The sequence below is a fragment of the Dothidotthia symphoricarpi genome (assembly GCF_010015815.1).
Source record: "Dothidotthia symphoricarpi CBS 119687 unplaced genomic scaffold P153scaffold_23, whole genome shotgun sequence".
NCBI lineage: Eukaryota > Fungi > Ascomycota > Dothideomycetes > Pleosporales > Dothidotthiaceae > Dothidotthia > Dothidotthia symphoricarpi.
The window spans coordinates 569,067-591,939 of record NW_022985030.1 but is presented as its reverse complement, the minus strand read 5'-3'; the positions used below and the strand labels follow the sequence as shown (position 1 = coordinate 591,939).

Sequence of the window (22,873 nt, the reverse complement as noted above, 5' to 3'; positions counted from 1 at the left end):
GCAGTGCGGTTCGAGAGGTAGAAATGGCTGTGGTGAGCGTCGAGTGGAGTGAGGCTGGTTAGTTGATGGTGTTGAGTTTTAGGCGGATAGTCACTGTAATGGTCTGGATGGTTGGTCTTTGGAGGAGGAGGTAGACACTTGCTGAACTAGTCTTAGCAGTTGGTCTTTGGAGATGGAGGCGGATGGAGTATTCTTTGTGGGTTGCGGAGTTGGTAAATGAAGAGACCACTCGCGTCTTTCATAATGGGAGTATCAAGAGTTTTGCATGTGTAGATTATGGTCGCAATTTACATGTTCCTCGATAATTTGTGGGTAGATCCATAATATTCTGGTGTTCTTCAGTGTAGAGCAATGATACTATCTCGTCATATAAGGCGACTCGTAAGTTCCTAAACCCTAGGGTCAAGATATAAAACTTCGATCAACGGCTGCCTGGGCTCTCAAACACGCGTGCTCGCATCAGTACATAAAACAGCCAATTGTCAAGAGAAGATTGAATAGCTCTGTTTCTATGTCACTATTACTGTGCACTATAATCGATGATTACTGTGTTGCGTCCATATTGATTTAAAACAAACATGGAAACGCTGACGATTAAGAAAGATAATAAGATGGCTTGTACATCGCTTCAGAGGACGTGGAATGGTCTTGAAGAGTATGTAACACTGAGTACTGCTCACTCCAAAAACGCTGTTCTGTCCTGGCACCAGGCTTTGCAATGATTCACGTTGAAGGGTTCAGTGAATAGTTTAAAAGATCATCACCACGCTTCAAAGTGTTTCAAATTATCTTTAGCACAAACGAGAGATTGGACTATGCTAAAGGTATCTGTGAACCAAAAGACAAGCTGTGGTTGAGTTGTAGAAGTGAGTCAAACTGCCCAGTTGTTAGGCACGAGCTGTTGCATGGCCATGTGTCGGTCAACATAACTGACGAATACCTAAAAGGCTATGTGCACACACGAATTTGCATTCAGCCCCCGTACCCGTTCTGTTGATACCATCAAGATCTAACTCTTTACATGTTCCCCGTGTCAACTCCATCTTCAAGACCAAGATCATACTTCTGGGCTCGTGCAAGGTAAGTGACTATATCCACCTTTACCGATCACTGACCATCCGAGTTTCTGTAGTCGGCTATCCTTCGGTACTCCGTACGTATCGTCTCGGCTGACACCATCACTTGCTCTACCGAACTCAACCCTAGTCACAGAACAAACTTCCTATCTTCGTGCCGCGGCACGTCAGTGCCGCTGCAGGTAAGCAAAAGAAGGTTATGCGGCTGAGAACCTCCTGCATGGCACACGAGGTGCATAATCTCAACGCAAGCTTGGTAGAAATTGATACGTTATACGGCGAAATCGTTGCGATGTGCCGCATCCTTTGTACGACATTGGCGTATGTTGGAGGCCTTGGTATACGCCACCTTCTACAAATATGACCCAGCGAGCAAGAAACGCTTCTCTAGCCGCGAGAGCCAATCACGATTATTCCTCGGGGGTTAGTATTAACAGCTCCCACACTGCGAAGACCCCCACGGTATACTATAATCGTTGCGGCCTAATGCAGGGCGGCCATATAGTGTTACGATGCTTCAAGGGCATATCTGTTCATTGGCCAGACATCTGGTTTGGGATATCGAATTAACGAATGGGCTTGTGATATGATACTTGTATTTTCGCATTGTGATGGGTCATATCCTTGGTGGGTGTCTGATCGGGCCGTTGATGATAGAGCGGTGTAAAAGTGTTGAGTTTGGAGCCAGTGAACGTATGCGGCTGGTGAGTTGAAGGGGTAGTTGGCTTTGGGTCGTTCACGAGAAGGTTTGATGTTCTGGGCGAATACAATCACACCATGTAAAAGCCAGATTGGACGCATCACCTGCATCACTGCCCAACGATACTCACCCGGATGAGACGCTTTGCCAAGCGTGATAGGGCGATAAATCATGTCCCTGAAACTCCTTGTCGACGGGAATACTTGGTGATCAAATAGCAAAGATGACCAGCCTTCGTACGGGAGATTTGGTTTAGACATATGCAACTTTAGTGCAGAGTTGTGCAAGACTGGAAAGGAGAACACATATGTTACACAAGCAACGTTCAACAACAGAGGAGCATTCTCTATGGGTTGCATACCATACAGGCTTGTCCAATTGCAGCATCACTAGTAGACAGTGCTCAATCATAGTACTGGAGATCACAGAAGTTCATGGTAACTTGGACACTACGCCGCAATGTATCGGTGCTGCAGTTGAGCAAATTTCTACGCTAGAAAGATGCAAAGGTCTGAAGTTCTCTACATGCACGTCCGCCCTGTTACGGCCTCGGCCAGTACTCATCCCTGCTCATCGGTCAAGTAGCCTATCGAATGGCGGACCGTGGCATCGAAGCCGGCAATCAATCAGCGAGTCAGGTCCTGCAACCGCTGGATCGCGTGAGTGTCGATCAATGAGGACCGAACGAGCTGCATACCTCTTTTGTTGATGGCAGGTGCAGGGATTATATGTTGTACGTTGTCACGTTGTCTGTGTAACTTACTGTTCCTGGCATAGATGTAGGGCTGTCATGAGCCTTACAGTGTGTATGCTTTTGCTGTAAAAGTGCCCACGAACATCTCTCTTCTGTTCGTTTTTGGACCGACTACATATTAGATCAATTGGCGATTAGAATCCATGCACTACAAGTCAAATGATGCTTCAGCTCTCCTCTGCAACGCCTGAGATGCAGAGCAGGCGTCTGACCTGAACTGCCAAAAGCAAAGATGCCTCAGGGCTAAAGAGTTCGAAACGTTGGGACACAATTCTGCATTCGCCCGTATGACAAGCCATCTGTCGACATCCAATCCTTCCCGATATGCAGCTCTATAGGCGAGCTCAGGGCTTTCTCTGTAGCTGTCCTGCATGCTACAGTCTTGGTGCCCTAAGGGCAAAAACAAAAACGTCTGTGGTGTGCTGTAGCTAGGATTCGAATGAAGTATAGCGTGTTCATCACTGCCGATTCTCATCAGGGGATTTTCATGGCCAATAGACTATCGACCTACTTGCAGAGAGTAGCGACCGTTGAATGCCAACGCGGACTTGACCGACTCAAGATTGGAGCGCTTATTTTTGGCACTTGCACTCTTTTCTTCTGTTCGCTTTCCTATCCTGGTCATTTTCGCTTCGGCTCCTCGACTAGGTTCAGCGGTTATTTTGTTGGTGAATTGCTCAGTAGAACGGCTTCACCACTTTGAGATCAACTATCAGACACTAGAACTGGGCCAACAGTTACCGTACTGGAAAAAGAAAGTTTAGAAGCAAGAGTGTATTTTGATGTAGTTCAGCCCTGCCACGATAGATGGCAGTCCTTCTCCTGCAAAAACCTGAGATGATGGTTCAAACCAGAGGAAGGAAAACGCCCCGAGGTTTAGCCTGCGTGCCTTTTTGCTTGCTTGCAGAACGACGCCATAAACTGCGTGAATGCAAGTCCTGATTGGATCGCTGCAGCAGACATTGCTCCGCGGTGGAATCCTTCTACAATACGTCTTCAAGATAAGCGCTGTTGACAATTTACTGAAATAATACCCGATCCACAACAGCCAAGCAGCGGTGAGAATCGAAGTCAAAGTGAGGCTCAGGCAGTTTCCTATTCTGGCGATTCGTAACGAAATTTGGCGCTGAAACGGCCCCACCGAACGGCCAAGACCCTGCTGTTGTACAGGACGTGCCATCCGCTCATCAGACGTTGCTTCATTTTTCCACCACCCGTGGCAGCCCCATTGTTCGAATCCGTACGCCTGCCATGACATCCCGTCGGAACGGGCCAGTAGCGTCAACTTACTAAATCGGCAGGGAAGTCTAGATCGATCGGTCAGTCGGCTGTGACTCTCCCGATGCTTCCGATCTCTTTCAGAACCCCAGAATCGGGAACCTGGCGTGTGGTTCTCGGGGTACCCCTTGCTTGCAGCGGGGTTTTACTGTATGACACGCGTTGCGCACTTTGCTTTTGCGATCTGACATGTCGGTTTAGAACCGAGTAATTGGCTGGACAAAAATACCGACATGAATATGAGATTTACTTTTGATGCTGCTCAACGATGGTACAATATGGTAGCCGAAAGCATTAGAATCTGCGGTTTCCCAGTCGTCGCCCTCCGCATGCGGAAACAATACGAGAATACGCGTCAGCAACTGTCCAGCGTTTGGATTGTCCTTTGCGAACATATGCGTATCATGAGACCGAGAAACCCCCTTTTATCGAAACAACCAAGAATCTTCGTGATCGTGAATCGCAAATTTGTCGAAGTCTACATATTATTCGACGAGAATGCCATGTAAATGTATATCTAAGAGGATATACAATATTCGACCCTGAAATGCCTATTCCATCTCTTGTGCGGATCAACATCCATTTTCACACTCAAGACAGACATTATACTCTACGGGTCGCGTTCGAAAAACGACTAGAAAAATCGTATTGGTACATTTGTTGATCTTGCCCATACCCTGACATAGTTGGCATTGCTACTGGCTCTGCGGTATCCGGCATAGAAGCCGGTTGAGCCAGCCAGGAGGAACAGGTGACAGAATGGCTGTGATCTGACTGTGGCACGATGTCAGGACAAAGATGCTGATCAGGGGCTGGACCGGAGTCTGCAAGCGTATGTCTGTGCGAAATACCCGCGGAGGGGAGTCTCGATCCACGAGGAGACAAGCGTGTATGGCGCGCGAGCGGCGGCACTGGCCCAGACTGGGAAAGGGATGGCCAGGAATGATGTCTCGACGGCATTTGTGGCGGATCGTCAGCACGAATGTGGCGTCGTTGTCGAGCCTCTACTATTTCGCGCTGTCGTCCAGTCCGATGACGAGGTGAAGGGCCCGGTCTGCGACGAGATTTCGCAACCGATTTTATTCCATGGAGTTTCTGATGTGTAGCCGGTGCTAGACCCGCGCGTGGCGTCGGAGTCGTTATTCCTTGTAGTTGACAACCTTGTTTTTGTTGTGACACGGCATATCGAGGGGATACTGATCCCGAAGCTGATTCCCACATTTCCTGTACCTTGCGTGTGGATCGAGCCTTATGGATATCCTCGGAACATCTCAAGTCTGGTCTATCTGGCTCTTGCTTGAGTGGAGACGTATCGCCTAATTCATCTTTCTCTGCCGCAATCCATGAAAACGCTTCGAAGCTTTCGGGAATAAAGGACTGTAGACCTGAATCCTCCAGTAAGAGCATGCCTGTGTTGGACATAACGGCGTCAGGTAATGCTTGTGAACCATCTCTTGCTCGACTTTTAGCGTCTCCATGCAGGTCGGCCTCGCCAAACCCTTGACACCCTCGTGTAAACGATTCCCCCTTCGTCGGATTCAGGACGTGGTGCAACTCTTGTAAACCCCAACTTATCCTTTCCACGGCTAGGATTGCGAGTCGATGAACTCCGTTATTCTGGAGCTCTAGAAATATCACATATGCCTGCTCTACTTTCAAGATGGCGGGAGTAATTTGTCTAATCTCCAGGGCGTCCAGAAGAAGAAGCATACACGAGTTGAATGCTTGTTGAGAAATAGTCCAAGAGACCAACGCAGCTGGTACTCTATGGTAGAAGAATAGAAAAGCTGTGAGGATGTCTTCTGACGACGAGAGGACTAAAGATCGGCCACGAGGGGAGGTCATCGATGACGCGGTTGGTGAAGGATTAGGCGAAGGCTTGTAGTTGACTGGTCGGAATGATGATGTGGAGACTGTGGTATTTGGGGTTTGTGTGCATCCAGTACTTGTGTCGGTTCTCTGACGGTTGAGAAGGATAAGATAGGTATGGGTTTTGCAAAAGTATACTATTCCTTGTGAGCAGTGACCAAAGGATGGTGAAACGAGAGAGGTAGAGAGATATAAAGCAACACACCAGCAGCCATGACACGTAGCGGCCACTCCGGAATCTCTGTCTCCTCTATAATCCAAGACTCGTCAAACTGCAACATTTCAGGCATCGTGTCCAGAAGTGTCCTAAGTAGATCAGTAAACTCGTCGATTTTGGCATCGGTCATCCGATCGCCACTCAATATCTGTCTTGCCAGAAGTGTGAAGTGGTTGACGAATTCTCCAAAACGCAGCATACGAGGATCGGTGGTCAGTTCGTGGGGAGGTGGGCAGTCTCCAATCCCGCTGATGCCAAGAGGGCGACCTAAAGTCATCGAATACTGTTCGTCCATATGTAGCATCCACCACCAGAGTGTTTGGCGGATAGCGCATTCTCTTTGCGTCGGAGGAGCCGGATTGAGGTATTTTGGGTTTCGGTGGAGACCAATAGCCTGAGCCATTCGGATGGTAGTGCCGAACAGTGTCCACGCTTCCATGTGTCTTCCAGAGTGTGTCAAGTAAGGCCCAATCATAATGAGGGTTTCGATTCCCAGAATCGTTGGTTTATGCATGAAGGATGACATTCGTAGGGCTTGCATCGCGGCTGCAACTGAAGCCTTTGTCAGATTCGACCCCCCATTCGACTCGATCCACTTACTGTACACGTTCCCCTTCTGCGTCTCTTCATCTATAATGTTGGCGTTCCACTGTCCACCACCTCTGTCCCACACAGAATGTTGTGCACCCAACGCCATAGCTGCAAAGAGAAGCGCCAGCATATCAGGGCACATGGCTGCGTTTTTCCGCCTATCAGAAAGGAATCGTTCAACCTCGCTCTTGGTGATCTCGATGGATACCTGAGGAAATGAACAGACTGTGATGCGCCTTTCGAAGGCGTCCAGATATTCCAGAAGATGTTCATCCGCAGGCAGGATTTTCAATAATTGTGGAATACATTGATCCGGTGTGGCGGAAAACAAGGTTGCAAATGGGTCAGGAAGTGGGGTTTTGGGCGTATACGCATCTTGACCACGTGGCATGAGATATGCCAAAGACTGCGCCGACGTTGGAGTAAGGTTTGCAGCAGCAAACTCACAACACGTCAGTTCAGGATCTATGAATCGAAGGTGTAGAACTTACATCCGCAATGACATTGGCAAGTCCAGGGCTACCAAAGTAAATAGAATCAGTCCGTTCCGAACCCTGGAATCGCCTCTGTTTTACAACTCGTCGTTTTTGTGATGAACTAGTCGGTCTTTCGCCAAGCTGGGAGTCTGGGGAAGTCGTTGTATCCGAGTCATCTTCGTCGATGGGTATTTGGTTGGCGCGTAACCGTTCCTTCAGGAGCATGTTCTCAGTACGCAGCTTGCGAAGTTCATATGATTGTTGGATTGGTGCATAGTCGCCTCCTTCTGCGACGAAGTGACACTCCTTGGGTGCTCCACGAGCGCAGCATGCTGAGCAGGGCTTGGTTCGATCACACTATGCTTTAGGTCAGTCAAGTACATCAGTGTAAACAATGGTGCGAACATCGGCTGGTAAAAACTACATAGTGTAACAAACGCTCAGACACAAACTAGGAACTGAATACTCGCCTTAACTTTCCTCTCACGGCACTTCGTACAAGATAGCAACTGTCTCGATTGCTGTTGGGCCCGCTGTTTTCTCTTGTTGCTCTCAATAATCCCGTTAACAGATGGTTGTATGTGGTCGCCAGAAAAAGTCGACATGGTAAGATGAGTGAACACCGGTATTCAACAACGCGACTGTTTTCCGCGACATTGACAAGTCTTGGCTTGAAGGGTGCACCTGCCCCTCTCAGAGAAGACCCTTATACCAACAGCCAACAGCCTGTCGGTGCGTCCGCAGTATGTTGCGCATGGCCCGTTCAGCTTCGGTGAAACCCTTGTCAACCACTCACGCGTGGCCCAAACTCCCGTAATCTGATCAGTAACCAGACTACACCCCTAGCTTCCATTCCCGGCACCCAGGTCCGAGGGCAGCAAGAGCGAGTGAGCGAACGACCACTACGGGCCGAGCATGCTTTGTTAACGCGGTTAGAACCAAGCCAGTGCCTTCACGACCGAGGATCTGGGACCAGATTGCTGCATCCGTCGAGCCGCATGGCCCGGTGGCACACGAATATCGCCAAGAACGAGAACCAAACGTTAATAGGTCCGGGAAGAGTTTACGCAACATGATCTTTTGCATATCTAGATTTATGTGGGCGCGGCCCAAGCCGCTGTAATTCTTGCATTGCGAACCGGCTCGCTTGCCGTCCATCCATCCCTTCCAAAAACTGACACCTACTTGACGTGATGTTTACGAAGAGACTCGATTTTGGTATATCCTTGCGGATGAGGCCTGCTACGTTAGCGCGATAAGTGGCTGGCGATTGGCGTACAGGGGGTGGTGGTGGTGGTGATCTGCGTTGTGGATCCCTCCCTCCCTAGTGTAACATCTTGTCGCTCATCGCCGACCCAAAGCCCACTGTCGTTGTGCAGTAGTAATTCGCAGTAAGTCCGCCGACACTGCTCTCGCTTGGAGAGTGATTTCAAATTCTAGGATGCTTGGAGGTAGTTGCATATCTACGTCAGCGTGCTATACCGTCATGCAATAGTAGTCCGTCCGTACCGTATCGTGGAGACCGGCATGGTGATCTAAATGTAGAGTATATGCAAATGCAACATTTCATAGCCTCAGATAAATACCGACATACTGTACAATCTGCGAAGGGCACGGTCTAGAACTATGTAAGAATACGGGATGGTGCTACACGAACTGATCTCTCGATAGGCGGATCAGCCGACTGCCTTGTAGTTCATGGATCTTTCTGGAAAAACATGACTCGTCGAAAACATAGACTAGACCCTGAACATAACCGCACAACAACTTCATAAAACCTGAGTCTACTGTGGCACCCCCTAAATGTTTTCGCAGATCTACCCCCTGGTTGCCAGCGAATCAGAAGGTGTGTTTTGTTTTTGGAGACGACTGCAGTTGTTCCCTGGTCTTGGTACATGAGAAAACATCTAGGGGATACTACAGTACAATTTTCTTGTAGCGTCAACCCACTAAGCATGATTTCTACTCCCCATTTCAAAGACGCACGAGAGCCCGATTCCCACGTCAAGCTCAAATCCAGATATACTCGAGACGCGAAGGAAACTCATGAACCCGGGATTCTAAACGCGGGTACTTGTATTCCTACACCAACCTATTCGATAGGCCTCTGCGTGATGATCTTCGTGGGCACGATCAACATTTTACCAGTCTAGTAACGAACGTATACACTTACTCGAGTTAAAGTAACCCCGAACTCACCCCCCGTTGAAGGGCAAAGGCTTGCGAATAAACCGCTACAATATATCGCTCTCATCGAGTACACCTTTTTGTAGGCATAGTATATTTATACGTTCTCTACGAAATGTACCAGTACTAAAAATGCATCATCACTCTGCAACCATCGAACACAAATACCTGGGTATAAGAAAACCAACTTCCAAACTCTACTTTTACTATAACCAACTTTTGTATACCCGAGGAGATGTGCCGTTCAGTATGCAGTAGAAGAAAAGCTAAGGTACCTGTTGTCTTTGCTATTGACAGTACGGTTAAGGTGTCTGACGGGTATGTGGAAGTCATGACATTTAATCTACTGTTTACGCCATCATTGTTCCTCGAGCCAAAGGTTTCTAAGTCGAAACGCAAGATATCAGGGAATGCATGCGAGCGCGATGGTATTTGCAGGTGCGTGTATGCCCGTACCTTTGATGTCTTTGTAAATCTGCCTGCCTCGAAGATCTGTATGTCCTTCGACGCGAAGACGAAACCTATTCGTCAATTCACGAGGGCGCCGAACAGAGGAAAAACTGTGTTCCAGAATGCAATTCAATGCACAAATTACTATACACTATACACGTTTTCGCCCGCATTCTCATGCTCCTTTCTTCGGCACCCCAGTATGCAGTCTCCAAAGCAGAACGCCAATCCATCGTAAACGCCGTGACAGAGTATATCCTTCAGCTTCTATCCTTTCTCAACTCTTCCTCGTCATGCACTCTCAACTACATCAGTGACTACCCTCTACTCGAACTGATTCTCGCGGTCAACCCAGACATCCTCCAGTTCCGCAAAGTTGTGGAAATGCAATGGTCGATGCACACTGTCATAAAACCTGACCGGTGTATCGAGTCGCACATGCACCGACTTCTTCTCGACGTTCCCAAACGCACTTCCCATGAAGCTGTAATTCCAAATGCCGTTGTCAGGTACCAAGAAGTATCCGCGAATCTTGTCGGACAGGAGAAGCTGGCACTTCTCGCCGAACGCGGTGCTGAAACCTGCTGGGCTGTCGGACATGGTGTCTTTGTTGTCGGCGCCCCACTTGTAGCCGTTGGGGGTGAGGGCCCAGGCAGCAAGGGAAACGGAGCCGGGGGTGAAGGAGACAGTCATACTGACGGTCTTCTTGTCCCAGCTGGCATGAGCGTTCATGAGGCGGGCGTGCTGAGTTACGTCGCTAGCTTGCATGTAAGGAGGCTCGTTGCCACTGACAGTGTGGATGATGCCTAGCGGCTCGAGGTTGTCGAGATACTCGTGCTGAGGAAGCTGCTTTGGCAACTGGACATCACGGGTGTTGCCGACTTGTGGAATCATGACGATCGTGCTGATTTCCTTGACTTGGTCGTTGTCTGGTGGCGACTTCCCGTACAGGTAACCAGCGACTTGCACGCGGAGATCGGCAATGGTGATGAAACGCTTGAGGACATTCTTCGGCATGACATAGGTGAAATGGCCTTCTTCCTTGACATCTTCCGAATTGATATAGATATTGTTGGCACGCGTTCGCAAGTTCGACGTAGCCACTGCCCTGGTTCGCCATTCCGTCTTCGAGGCGAAAGAGGCCTGTTCGTATTGGGAAGTGGTTGTCACAACCATCTCCTCGCCGTGCACGTTCTGGGTCTTCGTGGTGACGGCGGTCAACTGCTGCTGCTCTTGTTGCTGCTTGTCGATTTCGGCGGCCTGTTGACGTTGCATCGAGGGTGCTGAGATTTCCATACCCAGTATGATGTCACGCACTTCACTGCTTGTGAGCGAAGACGTGTTGACGTTGTTCTTCTTGCCGTAGTCATTGAGAATGAGATCACGAAGCTGCACTTCGACCTTGATCCAATCCTCATCGGCTAGCGACGGCCAGATGTGATGCTCCTGAGTGATCACAGTCTTGTCAGGTCGCAGGAGTAGCTTCGTCTTATCCTGGTTGACGTGGAGTGCACGCAAGATTAGGATCAATCGAGAGAAGGCGGTGTATGATGAGATTGTCTTCAGCCATTCATCGTAGAGATTGAAGAGAACCATTTGAGGTCCAGTCGCTCGAAGAATCATATCTCCAAGTTTCTCAACCTTCATGGCTGCCTGGAATGGAAGTTGAAGCTCGGATGCACGGATCGAGATGTTGGGGAAGTCAAGCAAATGGACTTCGAGAGGATCCAACAGACCCTTACGTGTGACGATGAGCTGCTTCGGTTGCTCCTCCACAGGAAGAGATCGAATCAAAGCGGCCACTTCTTCAGCAGTCTTCCACTTGGCCAGCTGTCCAAGACGCTTCTGACCTGCCCAGACGCTTGTGTGGATGATCTTCAAGAATAGTTGACCAGTACGAGGATTGAAGATGAAGATGGCACCGTTGATAGGCTTCGTAGTCAAGTTACCCTCGAAAGTCTTGTGGATTGTCACACGGTAAACGTTGGTGTCGTCAATGAACAGCTGGATCTGGTTGCTGAACAGCTCGGAGTAGTTCTGAGAGTTGAGGAACTCTTGAGAGCTCTCTGAGGCATACAGCTGGAGACCCTTGCGGATACGCTCGCGTAGGACATAGAGAGCTGGGTTGGCCTTCATGACCTTCGCCATAGCCTGCTGGATGAGCTGCTTCAGACCAGGGAAGTACTGTCCGTATGCCGAGTAGAGGTTGTAAGCCAAGTCGATACCGATCATCAGACCTGTAGCCGAAGGGTAGATACTCATGCTATCCTGGGTGTAATCGAGGTATTTGGCACGTACGTAGCGCTCGATGTCGTGAGAGTCGTAATCGCCATAACGCAGTTGAACGTCGACCCAGAATTTGTTCGTTGTAGTGGCACTCATGGTATCCTTGGTATCGTACAGCATAGACGGCGGTGATACACTCCACTTGTGGCTGGCAAAGAGCAAGATGTCAGCGCATGAGCTGTTCATCTTGTACGACTTTCGAGGATGGATCGTCTCCTTCTGGACTGTCTCAATACCGAGAGCCTCGAGTTCCTGATCGAAGACCTGGCAAAGATCCATGACGACAGACTCGTGGATCTTCTGCCACAAATGAGCACGGAAGATCTGGATGAGTGAAATTTTGAGCGTCGGAATCTTGCCGTGCAAGAAGATACCCGTGAGATCCAATTGGACCTGGAAACCGACGTAGACGTTAGCTCGGTTGATTGTTGGGGACCACCACAGTGTGAAGCGACGGTTGGGAATTTGGTTAAGACCGGACCGCTGAGCGTTAGTGAGCTTCTTGAACTTCATGGATTCTTCGAAACCTGGTTGGAAGTTAGCATTTGTAGTCGTGTCTAATGTGTCGAGGAGTATACATACCGGAAGCCTTCTCCCAGAAGAGACCTTCCCAGGATGGGAACGCGGTCGCCTTGAACAATGTGTGCTCGAGAATAGTCTCTACACCACCAAGTGCCTGGATGACGTCCGTTCGATAAGCGTTTAAGTTCCAGAGCTTTCCGTCGTGACGCTGGCTCGTCCACCAGAAAGGATTGCTCTTCATATGCTGGTAGATCTTGAACTCAGTCCTGGCTCGGAAGCCCTTGTCGAAACTGAGTGTGCTTCGGTCCTTCTGGAAGAGCGTATTGATACGAGGGAGACCTCGATCCCAACTATCCTCCAAATCTTCAAGAGTCAATCGTCGATTCTGCTGTTGCGCCTCTTGACGCTTCTGGGAGTACTCCATCCACACACGTTGAGAGTCAGTGAACTCAGACTCCCATGGGATGATGTATCGGAAGATGTTCGGGATGAGAGTCTCTTCGTCATGAGACATACCCGCACGATAATGCGTTACACCAGTGTCGGTCTGTTTTGACCAGCGCTTGTCGCTTGTTGGAATGAGAATGTGTGATCCAGAAATCATACCCAATCCACCAAGTTCCTTGGGAGTGTAGAACACCGCGGGAGGGAAACGTGAAGGCATCTTGGAGTTCAGTCCTATCTTCACACGCGTCTGAATCTTAGTTTCACACTTGACAATGGTATCAAGCAAGTTGACAGTGGAAACTGCGGCTTCACGATAGTAAGTGAAGAGTGCAATCAATGTCGTGTTCCACTTGTTGGCAATCTTCGTGAAGGTTGTTGATCCAGAGGACATAAGAATCTGTCGAATGCGATTATTGAACTTCTGAATGTCCTCTTCTGTCACCTGCAAGAAGGCATCTGCGGTTCGCTCCTTCGTAGAATTGTCGATGAGGGACCAAACGCTATCCTTGACCGGGAATTCGCCAGTCAAGTTACGAATCTTGGGCAAGATACGAACCTCGAATCCGGACATTGAGAAAAGCAAATTCGGGTTGTCGCGACTGTAGACGCTGGCAAAAGTGTCATCCCACTCGATTGTAGTCACTGAACGTGGCAATCGGTTTTTCAGGTCCCAGAAGACCGCACGACCGAGATTGACGTCGTGACGCATCAAGCGCATCCTTGAGTCTCGAGGCCAGCACTTCTTGTTCTTGTACCCAATGACGTTCTCGAAGTTCGGGTCAGGATTCTCTGTCAAGAACCGCTGGATCAGATCTCGCGATTCTTCGGCGGTGAATCTGAAGAACACCCAGATACGATCGATGTACCTCGTGTACAGTCGGATGGGGTGGCGCACTTCCGCATCTTTGTCCTTGAATTGCAAGAAATCGTTTGGACTCTCGGGAGCACCGGCGATCTCGTTTGCTCGCTGCAAGCCTAGCAGGAGGATATCGAGAACAAGCCCATAGAACTGGAACACAAAGCCGGAAAACTGTAGTCCACGAATCATGCCGTAAGCGTTGACGTGGTTCATGTCCTTGTAGTTCAGCTGGACGTTATTCTTTGCGGTGATGTAGTCCGCCAAGTTGTGGTCCATGATGAGTCGCAACAGACGGTTGAGCATGGTCAGATCGATCTTTTCATAGACCTTGGACAATTGTGTCTCGATCATGACATTGCACTCGCCGTCTTGATGCTCCCAGACTTTGTCAAGATTGTTGATACCCTGTGCCCACTTGTAGGTCAAGAGAGGAGGAACTTCCGAGTCCGAAGGCTTGATCCAAGCTGGGAACAGGTGTCGCTGGTCAGCTTGGTACCAGAGGTACTGATCAAGATAGGCATCCGTGATCTTCTCCATTGGCTCGATATCGTAGACTGGGTTGATGTTGCTGTAATTGTCGTTCATGTCAATTCCCACTTCTTTGAAAGCACGCTGCGTGAGCAAGAATCGCTTGATTCGAGCGAGTGTCGTTCCCGGAGAGTCGTAGGCCTGTTCGATAAGAGCGAGTTCTTCACGCTGGCTCTGGTTGAGTCGGCCCTTGACCGAGTACGCCTCCCGCAAGCGTTCCAAGGCGAGGATGAGGATTTTGGTGTCATGCTTGTAAGAAACGCTGGGGAACGGAATGGGCTGGAACTTCCTCGCTTCCAGCCAATGGACCATCGTTGTGTAGATAGCAACGGCTTCTTCGGATGAAACGTATGGGCCATCCTTCATGTAGTTGTGTTGACGTTCTTGCTCAGCCTTCAGCCACAAACGGGTCAAGCGCCCAAGGTTCTTCTTCGCAACAGTCTTGTCCACAGTAGCACCTCGTCGAATGCGCTCACGGTTGTAATGTGCAACCGAGATCCACCAGTCTGCCTTGCTCTTGACGTATCGCAAAATGATGTTCTCAATCGGTGCGGGGAGTCCAGGGACTTTCCAAGGAATGTTGCTCTTCCAGCATCGCCATGCTTCTGACAAATGCTGCAAGACAGTGTTGACCTTGTTCTGCTTGATACCCTCGGGCATCATGTCCATGAGATCGCTCATCACGGCAGCACGGAGTTCCAAATCGAAATGCGATTCAACACGCTGCTTAGTCACTGTCTTCGCGACACCCTTACTGTGACGACCTTCAAACTGACGAGAAAGAAGGTTACCGAGCCAGCGCTCTAGTAGGGGGATAATACCGCGCATAAAGAACAGCCAGACTCTCCATGCTGGGGCCCAGAAACCGCAACCAGGACCCTTGCCGACAGGGCCAGAGTTGAATCGATAGTAGATGAGATGCTTGAGATCCTTGCACGAGCGGATCTGATGCATCAGCTTATACTTGTATCGATACATACCAGTCAGTTGACCGACATGGTTGAACGCATACAGGATACCATCAGCGAGCTGGAAGGCGTCAATGTTGCCCAGTCGGTACTGGACCTGTGCATCAACGATCAGTTTCGTCAATCGAAGAATTTCTCGCATGAGATGGAAGGCATTTCCGAAGCGAGACTTCTTTCGTTCCTTCGTCGTGAGTGTCTTGACTGGCTTCAGGTTGAAGTTGTAGTCGAGATGCAAGTAGGTCAAGTTCTTTCGGTGAATGAGCAGGTTGAGCATGTTGTAGCCTTGCCTGCAAACCTGTAAACCTGCCTCGACCCAATCGATCTTGGTCTGCTGGAAGAACTTCGTTCCCTTCAGCGTTCGCATCAGGTTTTGCTTGTTCTGTGCTTGTGGTTTTTTCTTATGAAGCTCGTTCAAGACGAATGTTTTGAGCAGCTTCTGATAAGAGACCCGGACCTTGACCGGCTGCCCGGCAGGCACGTGCTCGAGGTACCACTGCTTCACAAGAGGAACATCCTGCGCTCTCACCATTCGGCCTGAACGCTTGTCGAACGGGTGTGGCGCCCACCAAAGGGCGATGGCCGAAGCTGTCTCGGGCGTAGAGGTATCCTCATCGGCCATGAACGGTTCCATCTCGTCTGGCAGCTGGAAATCATCCTCATCGTCCTCATCACTACCCTGACCAAAGACCTGATCCTCATGGCTGACAGAGATGTTCTTTGGGGCGACTGCTCGAGACGAGATTGGGTTGATGATGGGATCGAAGTAGAACGCGGGGAGACTTGGGTCCTCCGCACGAACGTAAACGACCTGCGGGTGAGAATACCACGCCAGCTTGACGCTACGCGGAAGCGAGTTGTAGAGGAACGGGTACGAAACGCGGTACTCTGTTCGGATTGGAGCGCGGAAAATGATGCGGTCGATTGCGTTGAACTCGCCAAAGTCCTCATCGTTCGGGTCAATGTCCTTGTATAGCGGTTCGAAACGAGGCCCTCCAGGGATTGCCACATTGAGTGCCTTTGCTGTTAAGAAGCTGTTCATTTCGAACATGTGGAAATAGTTCTTGTCGACGGTGTCGCTAAGGAGCTGTCGACTCAAACGATACAGGGTCGCCATTTGTGGAAGGTCGAGGTTCCATGTTTCGTAGCTCGGCCCATTGATGTGTGGGGTATCAAGGAGTGGTCGGTGTTCGTAAAACCATTCAACTACTGGCCCATCCTCATCCTCATCAAGCTCCAGCTGAATTGGCTCCAGAGGCTCGACGTCCTCAATGTTCTCAGAGTATGATAGCGGTGGTTCCTCGTCGTCGAAAGGCGGGAAGCGCATACGTTTGAAATGCCGACGATCACTCTTCTCCTTTCGCATGGCTAGCCACATAGCTGCCCATTGTGCATGGAAGACCGGCTCAATAACCCGAGGAACCTCATTGACCAGGGTCAGACATCCGTTAGTGTGATACAAGACCTTCACATCTCGTCTGCTCTCCCAAGGCATGGGCATGTTCTCCAAAAGTTTCAGGACCGCATGAGGCATAAACTTCAGCGCACCGAGGTAGCTACGCTTGTCACTCGTGAATTTCTTCTGTGACACATCGCCGATGTCCCTAAAGACCTTGCGCAGATGCTCCGGGGGTAGGTCTGCCTTCTGCGTCTCCACAAAACCAGCCTTGCGCTTCTCGCCGAACCGTTGTCGCTGTTGTCGCAGCCAATCCTTCTTTTTCTGTACGAACTTGGCGATTTGTGGATCGATGGGCGGTCGCATACCAGGTGGGCCTACAGTGCCAGGAGCGCCCGGGGGTCCAGGAGGGGGTGGAGGTGGTGGCGGCGCATATCCAGAGCCTGGAGGGCCTGGCGGAGGCGGCGGCGGTGGCGGGGGAGGAGGGAACGCCATGTTGGTGAACTCTTCAAATCACAAGCTATCTATAGTCAGCAAATTGAGATGCCGCGCTGCTGTTGAGAATGATGGAGCTCAAGGATGACAGGGAGAGCAGATAAAGTAGAGGCGGCTCTGAAACGCTCCGAAAGGGGAGGCAAGAGCTTGTCAAGATGAAGGATTTGAATTGTCGTGAACTAACCTTGTGGGAGAAGAGACACAAGCAGTGTGTCGCGTGCAAGCCTAGGAGTCGAGTCCTAAAGCTTTGCGGACGACAGAGCGCCGCGCGTGAAGAAGGGAGTGTCGCGTCCGCGCGTGTATTACAAGTCAATTTATGAGAGCTTGAAAGAATCAAATATGATGACGCGCAACGAGTGGAGTGAAACCCTCGACGCGTTGTCGCGATTTGTGATGGAGAAGATGTCCTTGTGGCGTCGCAACAACTCAACTTTCGGTGATCGTCTTTCTTTCTCCGTCAAGGCTACAAGCACGTGAGACCTGGTCCATGCATTCTTGGCGAAGCGCTAAGCATGTACTAGACTTTACCCTCCAGCACGCTCGTCATGATGTTCAGCGAGTTAGTTTCATTATTGATGTTGTCTCCTACTAACGATGATTTCTTAACGCATGGCTAGATCGTCCAGAGTGTTGTATGACTGTGTTAGTCGATCTTACGAGAGAACCACGGACGTACAGATGTACATAGGTATCCGATTAGCAGGGCTTTCCAGTATCTTCAGCTGCAATCCGCGAGTGTAACAGGAGAACCATAAGTGCTTCAATGTTGTGCAAAGCATTGGTATTCAGCGAGTCCTGTTCTCTCCAAGGTCCATGTAGAAGGGGGCAGCGCACGTTTGGGCAAAATTTGATTGAAACACCAATTTGATTTGGAGAGAAAACATCGTGCAAAATGACGGATCAAGCCTCCTCAAATCATCAACATACTATATGCAATGATCAATGCTTTGATTTGATGTTACTGATTATGAGCGTGTTGCCTTGCCGTGATCGTTTGATGGACGCCAAGTCTATTCGCACTAGCGTGGTCAGCTAAGCGAGACACACAATTGTCAATCTCAGAACTGCCAGACTCGCACGACAACTAACCCGCAGCTCCCAGTGGTACGTATACTCTGCCGTTTTGCTGCCAAAATTCACGAACCATACAACTAATTCTCTGCAGACTTAGGTACGCTCTCCGACGCGCACGCGCACAAACGACCGAAGCCACGAACATTCGCTCACAAATTGCAACAGACAACCACCCACTGCATCCCTAGGATCATCATCAAAATGCCGGACTCCAGACTCACCTACGTACGTCGCACCGAAACCCCGAAAACTCGATCAGGCATTTGAGGAAAAGGGAAATTACATAGGATTTGGGCTAATGATGGGCAGAGGCGTCGTGCGCCATACAACACCAAGAGCCAGAAGGTCCGCGTGATCAAGGTTAGTTCTCGAACACGATGCGCCCGCCATCAACTGTACTAAAGGCTGGGACAGACCCCCGGTGGTGAGCTCCGCTACTTGCATATCAAGAAGAAGGGCACTGCTCCCAAGTGCGGTGTAAGTTTAGCCTTATGATGCCTCCGTATCGGCTACTGATGATTGTTAGGACTGTGGTACCAAGCTCGCCGGTATCCCTGCCCTCCGCCCCCGCGAATATGCCAACATCTCCCGCCCCAAGAAGACCGTCCAGCGTGCGTACGGTGGATCGCGATGCGCCAACTGCGTCCAGGACCGCATCGTCCGCGCTTTCCTGATCGAGGAGCAGAAGGTTGTCAAGAAGGTGCTCAAGGAGTCGCAGCAGAAGAAGCGTTAAGCGGTGGCAATTGAAGGGTACGGGGTTTAGCATGTCAAAACTGGGGCTATCGGTGTTCATGTGCATTACGGGCAGTCTCCTGGTTCGGTCGGCTTTTACGATATCAAGGCGATTTCTACGTCACTGTCCGATGTCCACCGGGACAGTAGCTGAGTAGGGTTACAAATGAATCCACAAGCTACGAATCAGCATCTCGGATTGTCATCATCTGTGATGTGGTTGATTGGGCATGCCAGACAGAGTCGGATTTTCTTCAATCACCAAATAGTGCAATCAGCCGCGTTGAATATCACGAACATGATTATTTTCGACCGGATGACGCACCTTAGCAATCAACTATGATGGATGTGAAAGACACGAACCAGACTATGCGGCCTCTGTCGATGATGAAGACAAGTATCGTAGCTCAGGAGGACAATCCCGTGAATTTGCTTGATAAACACCGCTTGCGCAACTGACTTAACACATGATAGCTACGATGAAAAGTCACTTATCCTTCCTGAGCGTTTAGCTGATACCAAAATCATGATGCATCATGATCTCAGCCATTACGCTGAAGCTTCTTATCCGCAGGCTATCAAGGATCTCGGTTTAAATTGTTCAAACCAGATGTCATGACTAACAATCACAACTCACTCATCGTGCTATCCAGTGCGAACAGGCAGCAAGAATTGTAAACAAGATGTGAACGTAGGATCGTATTCTACTTCAAATGCTAGACTAACTACGTTACAAGCGTACATCTTACACCTCTCTAGGTTTTCTATTCTTTGTCCACGAGCCATTCACACACAGGTTGATGTTTTCCCTCATATCGGGTGGAACCTTCCAACAGCAAACGAGGTCCATGATGACGGGGCCGTGATCATGTTCACTCGACCCTTGCAAGTCCTAGAGCCTGCAATAAGCGGCTTTCCCTGCATTTGGACGGGAAACACCTGATCGAAAAGCAATTGGCGAGGCTGGACAATCCCCACCTCGCTACGCTCCGGTTGTCGCTCGAACTGCACTCTAAGCTGCGACATCGGTTATGCGCAGCGCAGGACGAAGATGTTGTCCCGTATGTCCCCGTCCAGCCCAGGACTGCCACAACAACACCACCCTTTTGCCACTAGCCCTGCAAGCACCGGCAGAGGTTTCAAACGCTCGGCCTCGACCGACGACGAGCAGGACAATGGCGACGGTGACACGCGACCATCGTCAGCGAGGCGGAACACGGCCGTCAAGCGCGCATGCAATGAGTGTCGACAACAGAAAGTAAGCTTCCAATAAAATGTGTGCTTCAGTATACCGCACCACACCTATGGGAGTCAGAGCGCACGCAAGGCACCATCGAGTTCCATCACCCCGCTGACCTTACGTGCAGCTCAAGTGCAATGTCCAGCAAGACCCATTCGTAAGTTGCCAGCGATGCCAGAAACAGAACCTACGATGCGTCATCGAGCCCAATTTCAAGCGCGTTGGCAAACGCAATCGCAACGCCGAGATGGAGAAGGAGATGGAAAACCTGCGACAGAGACTTGCGCTCTACGAAGGACAGCCGCATCCGCCCACGCTGAACACACCGCAAGCATCAGCAGAAAACCGCCACTTTTCTGTGGGGTCGGTGCCCAAGATGGAGGACGACGCATACCTCCAGACACAACACCAGCAGGTGGCAGCAACATCGCTTCTGGACCTGCGCAGCGGATCGCCCATGTTCTACACTCTAGGAACGGGCGAAGTGCGCCTAGGCGCAGCGGAGGTCAATGAACTGTTCACAGAGTACTTCCAGCTGTATCACCCGTTCCTGCCATTTCTGGATCAAGTGCGCACACCTGAGGAATACCTTTGCCAGGACCACAAGCTTCTGTTTTGGGCCATCATCACTGTTGCGGCACGGCGTTACGGCGCTCGTCCATCGCTGTTGAAAGATCTTGCGCAGCCCTTGACCGACCTGATATGGGAATCCATCAGAAAAACACCAAATCACCACGTCGTGAAAGCCCTTTGTCTTCTGTGCACGTGGCCACTTCCAGCAGAGCGGACTGTCACAGATCCGACCTTCATCCTGTGCGGCTCGATGCAGCAGGTTGCCATGCAAATAGGCTTACACAGACCTGCGCACCCTCAGGACTTCTCGCGCACAAAAGTACGACTGCGACAGGAGGACATTGACGATCGACTACGGACATGGGCGGTCTGCAATATTGTGGCCCAGACGTAAGCTATGTTTCTTCAAAATCTAAGTAATAACTGACATCAAGTAGTGTCTCCACAGGCAACGGACAACCATCAATTACCATGTACGACTCGACGTTGGAGTTCAAAGTGGACGACGAGAATCACATGCGAATCATACCACCAACCTTGTTCGTACGCTTGCGCCAGGAAATGGCGGCTAGTCGAATCAATAAGCTGCTCTACTCAGCGAACACACATCGGTTTTCTGACGATGCTGGCATCACTTACATGAATTTAGAAGCGGCCCGTCTGAAAGAAGAGCGCGAATCGGTTGATGGAGTAGACAACGGTATGTATGGACTCAATCGTTGAGAAATTGCTTCGACTGACTTCTGGGTAGATCTAGAAGACCTTTATCATTGCGCAGTGTCGTTACATCTTCACCTCTACTCCTTCTTCAGTCCTGAAACCCGGCTAGAACGACGCGAAGATCTGGTGTCGTTGTACTTTGCAGCTACAACCTATTTGGACCGTGTCTTCAAGGTACAGCGTGAAAATAAGCTGCCATATGTCCCCTACTATGTCATGCAGATGGCTTTGGCCGCTGGATTTGCTTTGCTTAAATTGCTCAACTCCGACTTTGCTTGCAAATTGCCTGCTGAGCGCAGTCGACAGTTTGTGCCGCAGACTGTAGATGCTTTGAGGAAGTCCAAGGTCTGGTCCAACGATCTTCTGGATCGTTTTGCCGAAGTGCTGGCACAGCTGTGGAAGGCGAGCTCTCCCGGCCGCAGTCTTCACAGCATGTCGCAATCACCATCGGTCAGCAATTCAGGTTTCACAAACATGTTCAACCACCACAGCCAGCAACAGAACCATCCAGGCCACCGAAGAAACAGCTCAGGCATGCGCGAAGACTCACTTGGCCTCATTGTCCGCAGTCGAATGAGCATGAGCGTCATGTTTGACTGTGTGTGGCGCTGGCGAGAAGCGCACATCAGCGGTGCTGCAGAACAGCTCGATAACACCGTCATGACCAACCCCACCAATCCTGATTCGTCCTCCAGCTCAACTCCTCCGCCCAGCATTTTAGAGAATCCGGCGCATACTCTCCCGAACTTCAACCCACATCTCAACACGCTGAGCATGCCACTTGCGCTTCCGAATGGTATGGGCAGTGCAAACAGCTACGAGTTCTTTGATTCCGTGTCCTGGATGCTGGAGACGCAGACGGATTGGAATCAGTATGGGACTGGGGAGTTTGGCAATGACTTTAGTGCCTAGGCGGCCGACCTTTCAAGCCTGCTCCTACCTTGAGGATGTCGATATTTCATGATTGTGGAAATCGAAAAGAAGGTTCCTGCCAATAGATTCACTATGTCCAAGGAGTTCCAGTTGCTTTCCAACCGAGGTGTCCGGAATTTACAAGCGGCCAAGACTGCCACCTTTGCAACGACCATGCCATCTAGATTTTCTGCACACAGCTAGGTTGCTACTGTAATGAGTTGGCGAAGGAGGGCAAAAGACATTCGAGTTCCAGCTCTTTGGAACGTTTCTGTACCCCGAGGCTATGAATCCCTGGTCTGCGGTGCTTCTCGGACTGCACGGCACATCTTTCCAAGCGACATCTCTGGCCGATCGCAGTCTTGGCTTGACATATCTCTTCACACTTGCACGGTTTCTCTCTTCTTAACTCTGGCTCTGGCTTTTATTGTACTTTAGCGGGGCGTTTGCGGCGTGCTGAGAAGTGGAAGGACTTGTGTCTGATGTTTTATTGATTCTTTCTCCAAAATAGACGTGGAAGTGGAAA

The 22,873-nt window shown here is 50.1% G+C and overlaps 6 protein-coding genes across 6 annotated transcripts; 4 read left to right on the top strand and 2 right to left on the bottom strand.

Annotated features, from left to right (window-relative positions):
- Positions 1–4,036: 4,036 nt before the first annotated feature.
- Positions 4,037–7,719, bottom strand: P153DRAFT_326836 (uncharacterized protein). Its single transcript, XM_033665306.1, has 5 exons — positions 7,432–7,719; positions 6,977–7,318; positions 6,495–6,927; positions 5,883–6,446; positions 4,037–5,814 (listed from the first exon to the last, which is right to left on the bottom strand). The coding sequence occupies exons 1-5, from the start codon at positions 7,564–7,566 to the stop codon at positions 4,412–4,414; spliced, it is 2,877 nt and encodes a 958-aa protein (XP_033518928.1). The 5' UTR covers positions 7,567–7,719; the 3' UTR covers positions 4,037–4,411.
- Positions 7,720–8,768: 1,049 nt separating this feature from the next.
- P153DRAFT_370934 (uncharacterized protein) lies at positions 8,769–9,224 on the top strand. The gene has a single exon (XM_033669142.1). It carries the CDS (start codon positions 8,917–8,919, stop codon positions 9,112–9,114), a length of 198 nt encoding a protein of 65 aa, XP_033518927.1. The 5' UTR covers positions 8,769–8,916; the 3' UTR covers positions 9,115–9,224.
- Positions 9,225–9,248: 24 nt separating this feature from the next.
- P153DRAFT_133704 (uncharacterized protein) lies at positions 9,249–9,879 on the top strand. Its single transcript, XM_033662059.1, has one exon. The coding sequence runs from the start codon at positions 9,384–9,386 to the stop codon at positions 9,834–9,836; it is 453 nt and encodes a 150-aa protein (XP_033518926.1). The 5' UTR covers positions 9,249–9,383; the 3' UTR covers positions 9,837–9,879.
- Positions 9,880–9,922: 43 nt separating this feature from the next.
- P153DRAFT_390574 (PROCN-domain-containing protein) lies at positions 9,923–17,096 on the bottom strand (the record flags this gene model as incomplete). The annotated part of the gene is made up of 2 exons (XM_033670945.1): positions 9,923–12,411; positions 12,467–17,096. 2 exons carry the CDS (start codon positions 17,094–17,096, stop codon positions 9,923–9,925), a joined length of 7,119 nt encoding a protein of 2,372 aa, XP_033518925.1.
- A 1,237-nt stretch (positions 17,097–18,333) lies between these two features.
- On the top strand, positions 18,334–19,372 carry P153DRAFT_435258 (ribosomal protein L34e). The gene is made up of 4 exons (XM_033673136.1): positions 18,334–18,395; positions 18,480–18,530; positions 18,585–18,647; positions 18,697–19,372. Exons 1-4 carry the CDS (start codon positions 18,372–18,374, stop codon positions 18,901–18,903), a joined length of 345 nt encoding a protein of 114 aa, XP_033518924.1. The 5' UTR covers positions 18,334–18,371; the 3' UTR covers positions 18,904–19,372.
- A 593-nt stretch (positions 19,373–19,965) lies between these two features.
- P153DRAFT_379601 (Zn(II)2Cys6 transcriptional activator) lies at positions 19,966–22,347 on the top strand (the record flags this gene model as incomplete). The annotated part of the gene is made up of 4 exons (XM_033669879.1): positions 19,966–20,160; positions 20,270–21,105; positions 21,153–21,415; positions 21,467–22,347. The coding sequence occupies 4 exons, from the start codon at positions 19,966–19,968 to the stop codon at positions 22,345–22,347; spliced, it is 2,175 nt and encodes a 724-aa protein (XP_033518923.1).
- Positions 22,348–22,873: the final 526 nt, after the last annotated feature.

Coding starts and splice junctions, on each gene's coding strand:
- P153DRAFT_326836 (XM_033665306.1), bottom strand. CDS start 7,566: ATGTCGACTTTTTCTGGCGACCACATACAACCATCTGTTAACGGGATT. Junction 7,319..7,431: donor GCCGTGAGAGGAAAGTTAAG/GCGAGTATTCAG, acceptor CCTAAAGCATAG/TGTGATCGAACCAAGCCCTG. Junction 6,928..6,976: donor TTGCCAATGTCATTGCGGAT/GTAAGTTCTACA, acceptor ACGTGTTGTGAG/TTTGCTGCTGCAAACCTTAC.
- P153DRAFT_370934 (XM_033669142.1), top strand. CDS start 8,917: ATGATTTCTACTCCCCATTTCAAAGACGCACGAGAGCCCGATTCCCAC.
- P153DRAFT_133704 (XM_033662059.1), top strand. CDS start 9,384: ATGTGCCGTTCAGTATGCAGTAGAAGAAAAGCTAAGGTACCTGTTGTC.
- P153DRAFT_435258 (XM_033673136.1), top strand. CDS start 18,372: ATGCCGGACTCCAGACTCACCTAC. Junction 18,396..18,479: donor CGGACTCCAGACTCACCTAC/GTACGTCGCACC, acceptor AATGATGGGCAG/AGGCGTCGTGCGCCATACAA. Junction 18,648..18,696: donor GCACTGCTCCCAAGTGCGGT/GTAAGTTTAGCC, acceptor GATGATTGTTAG/GACTGTGGTACCAAGCTCGC.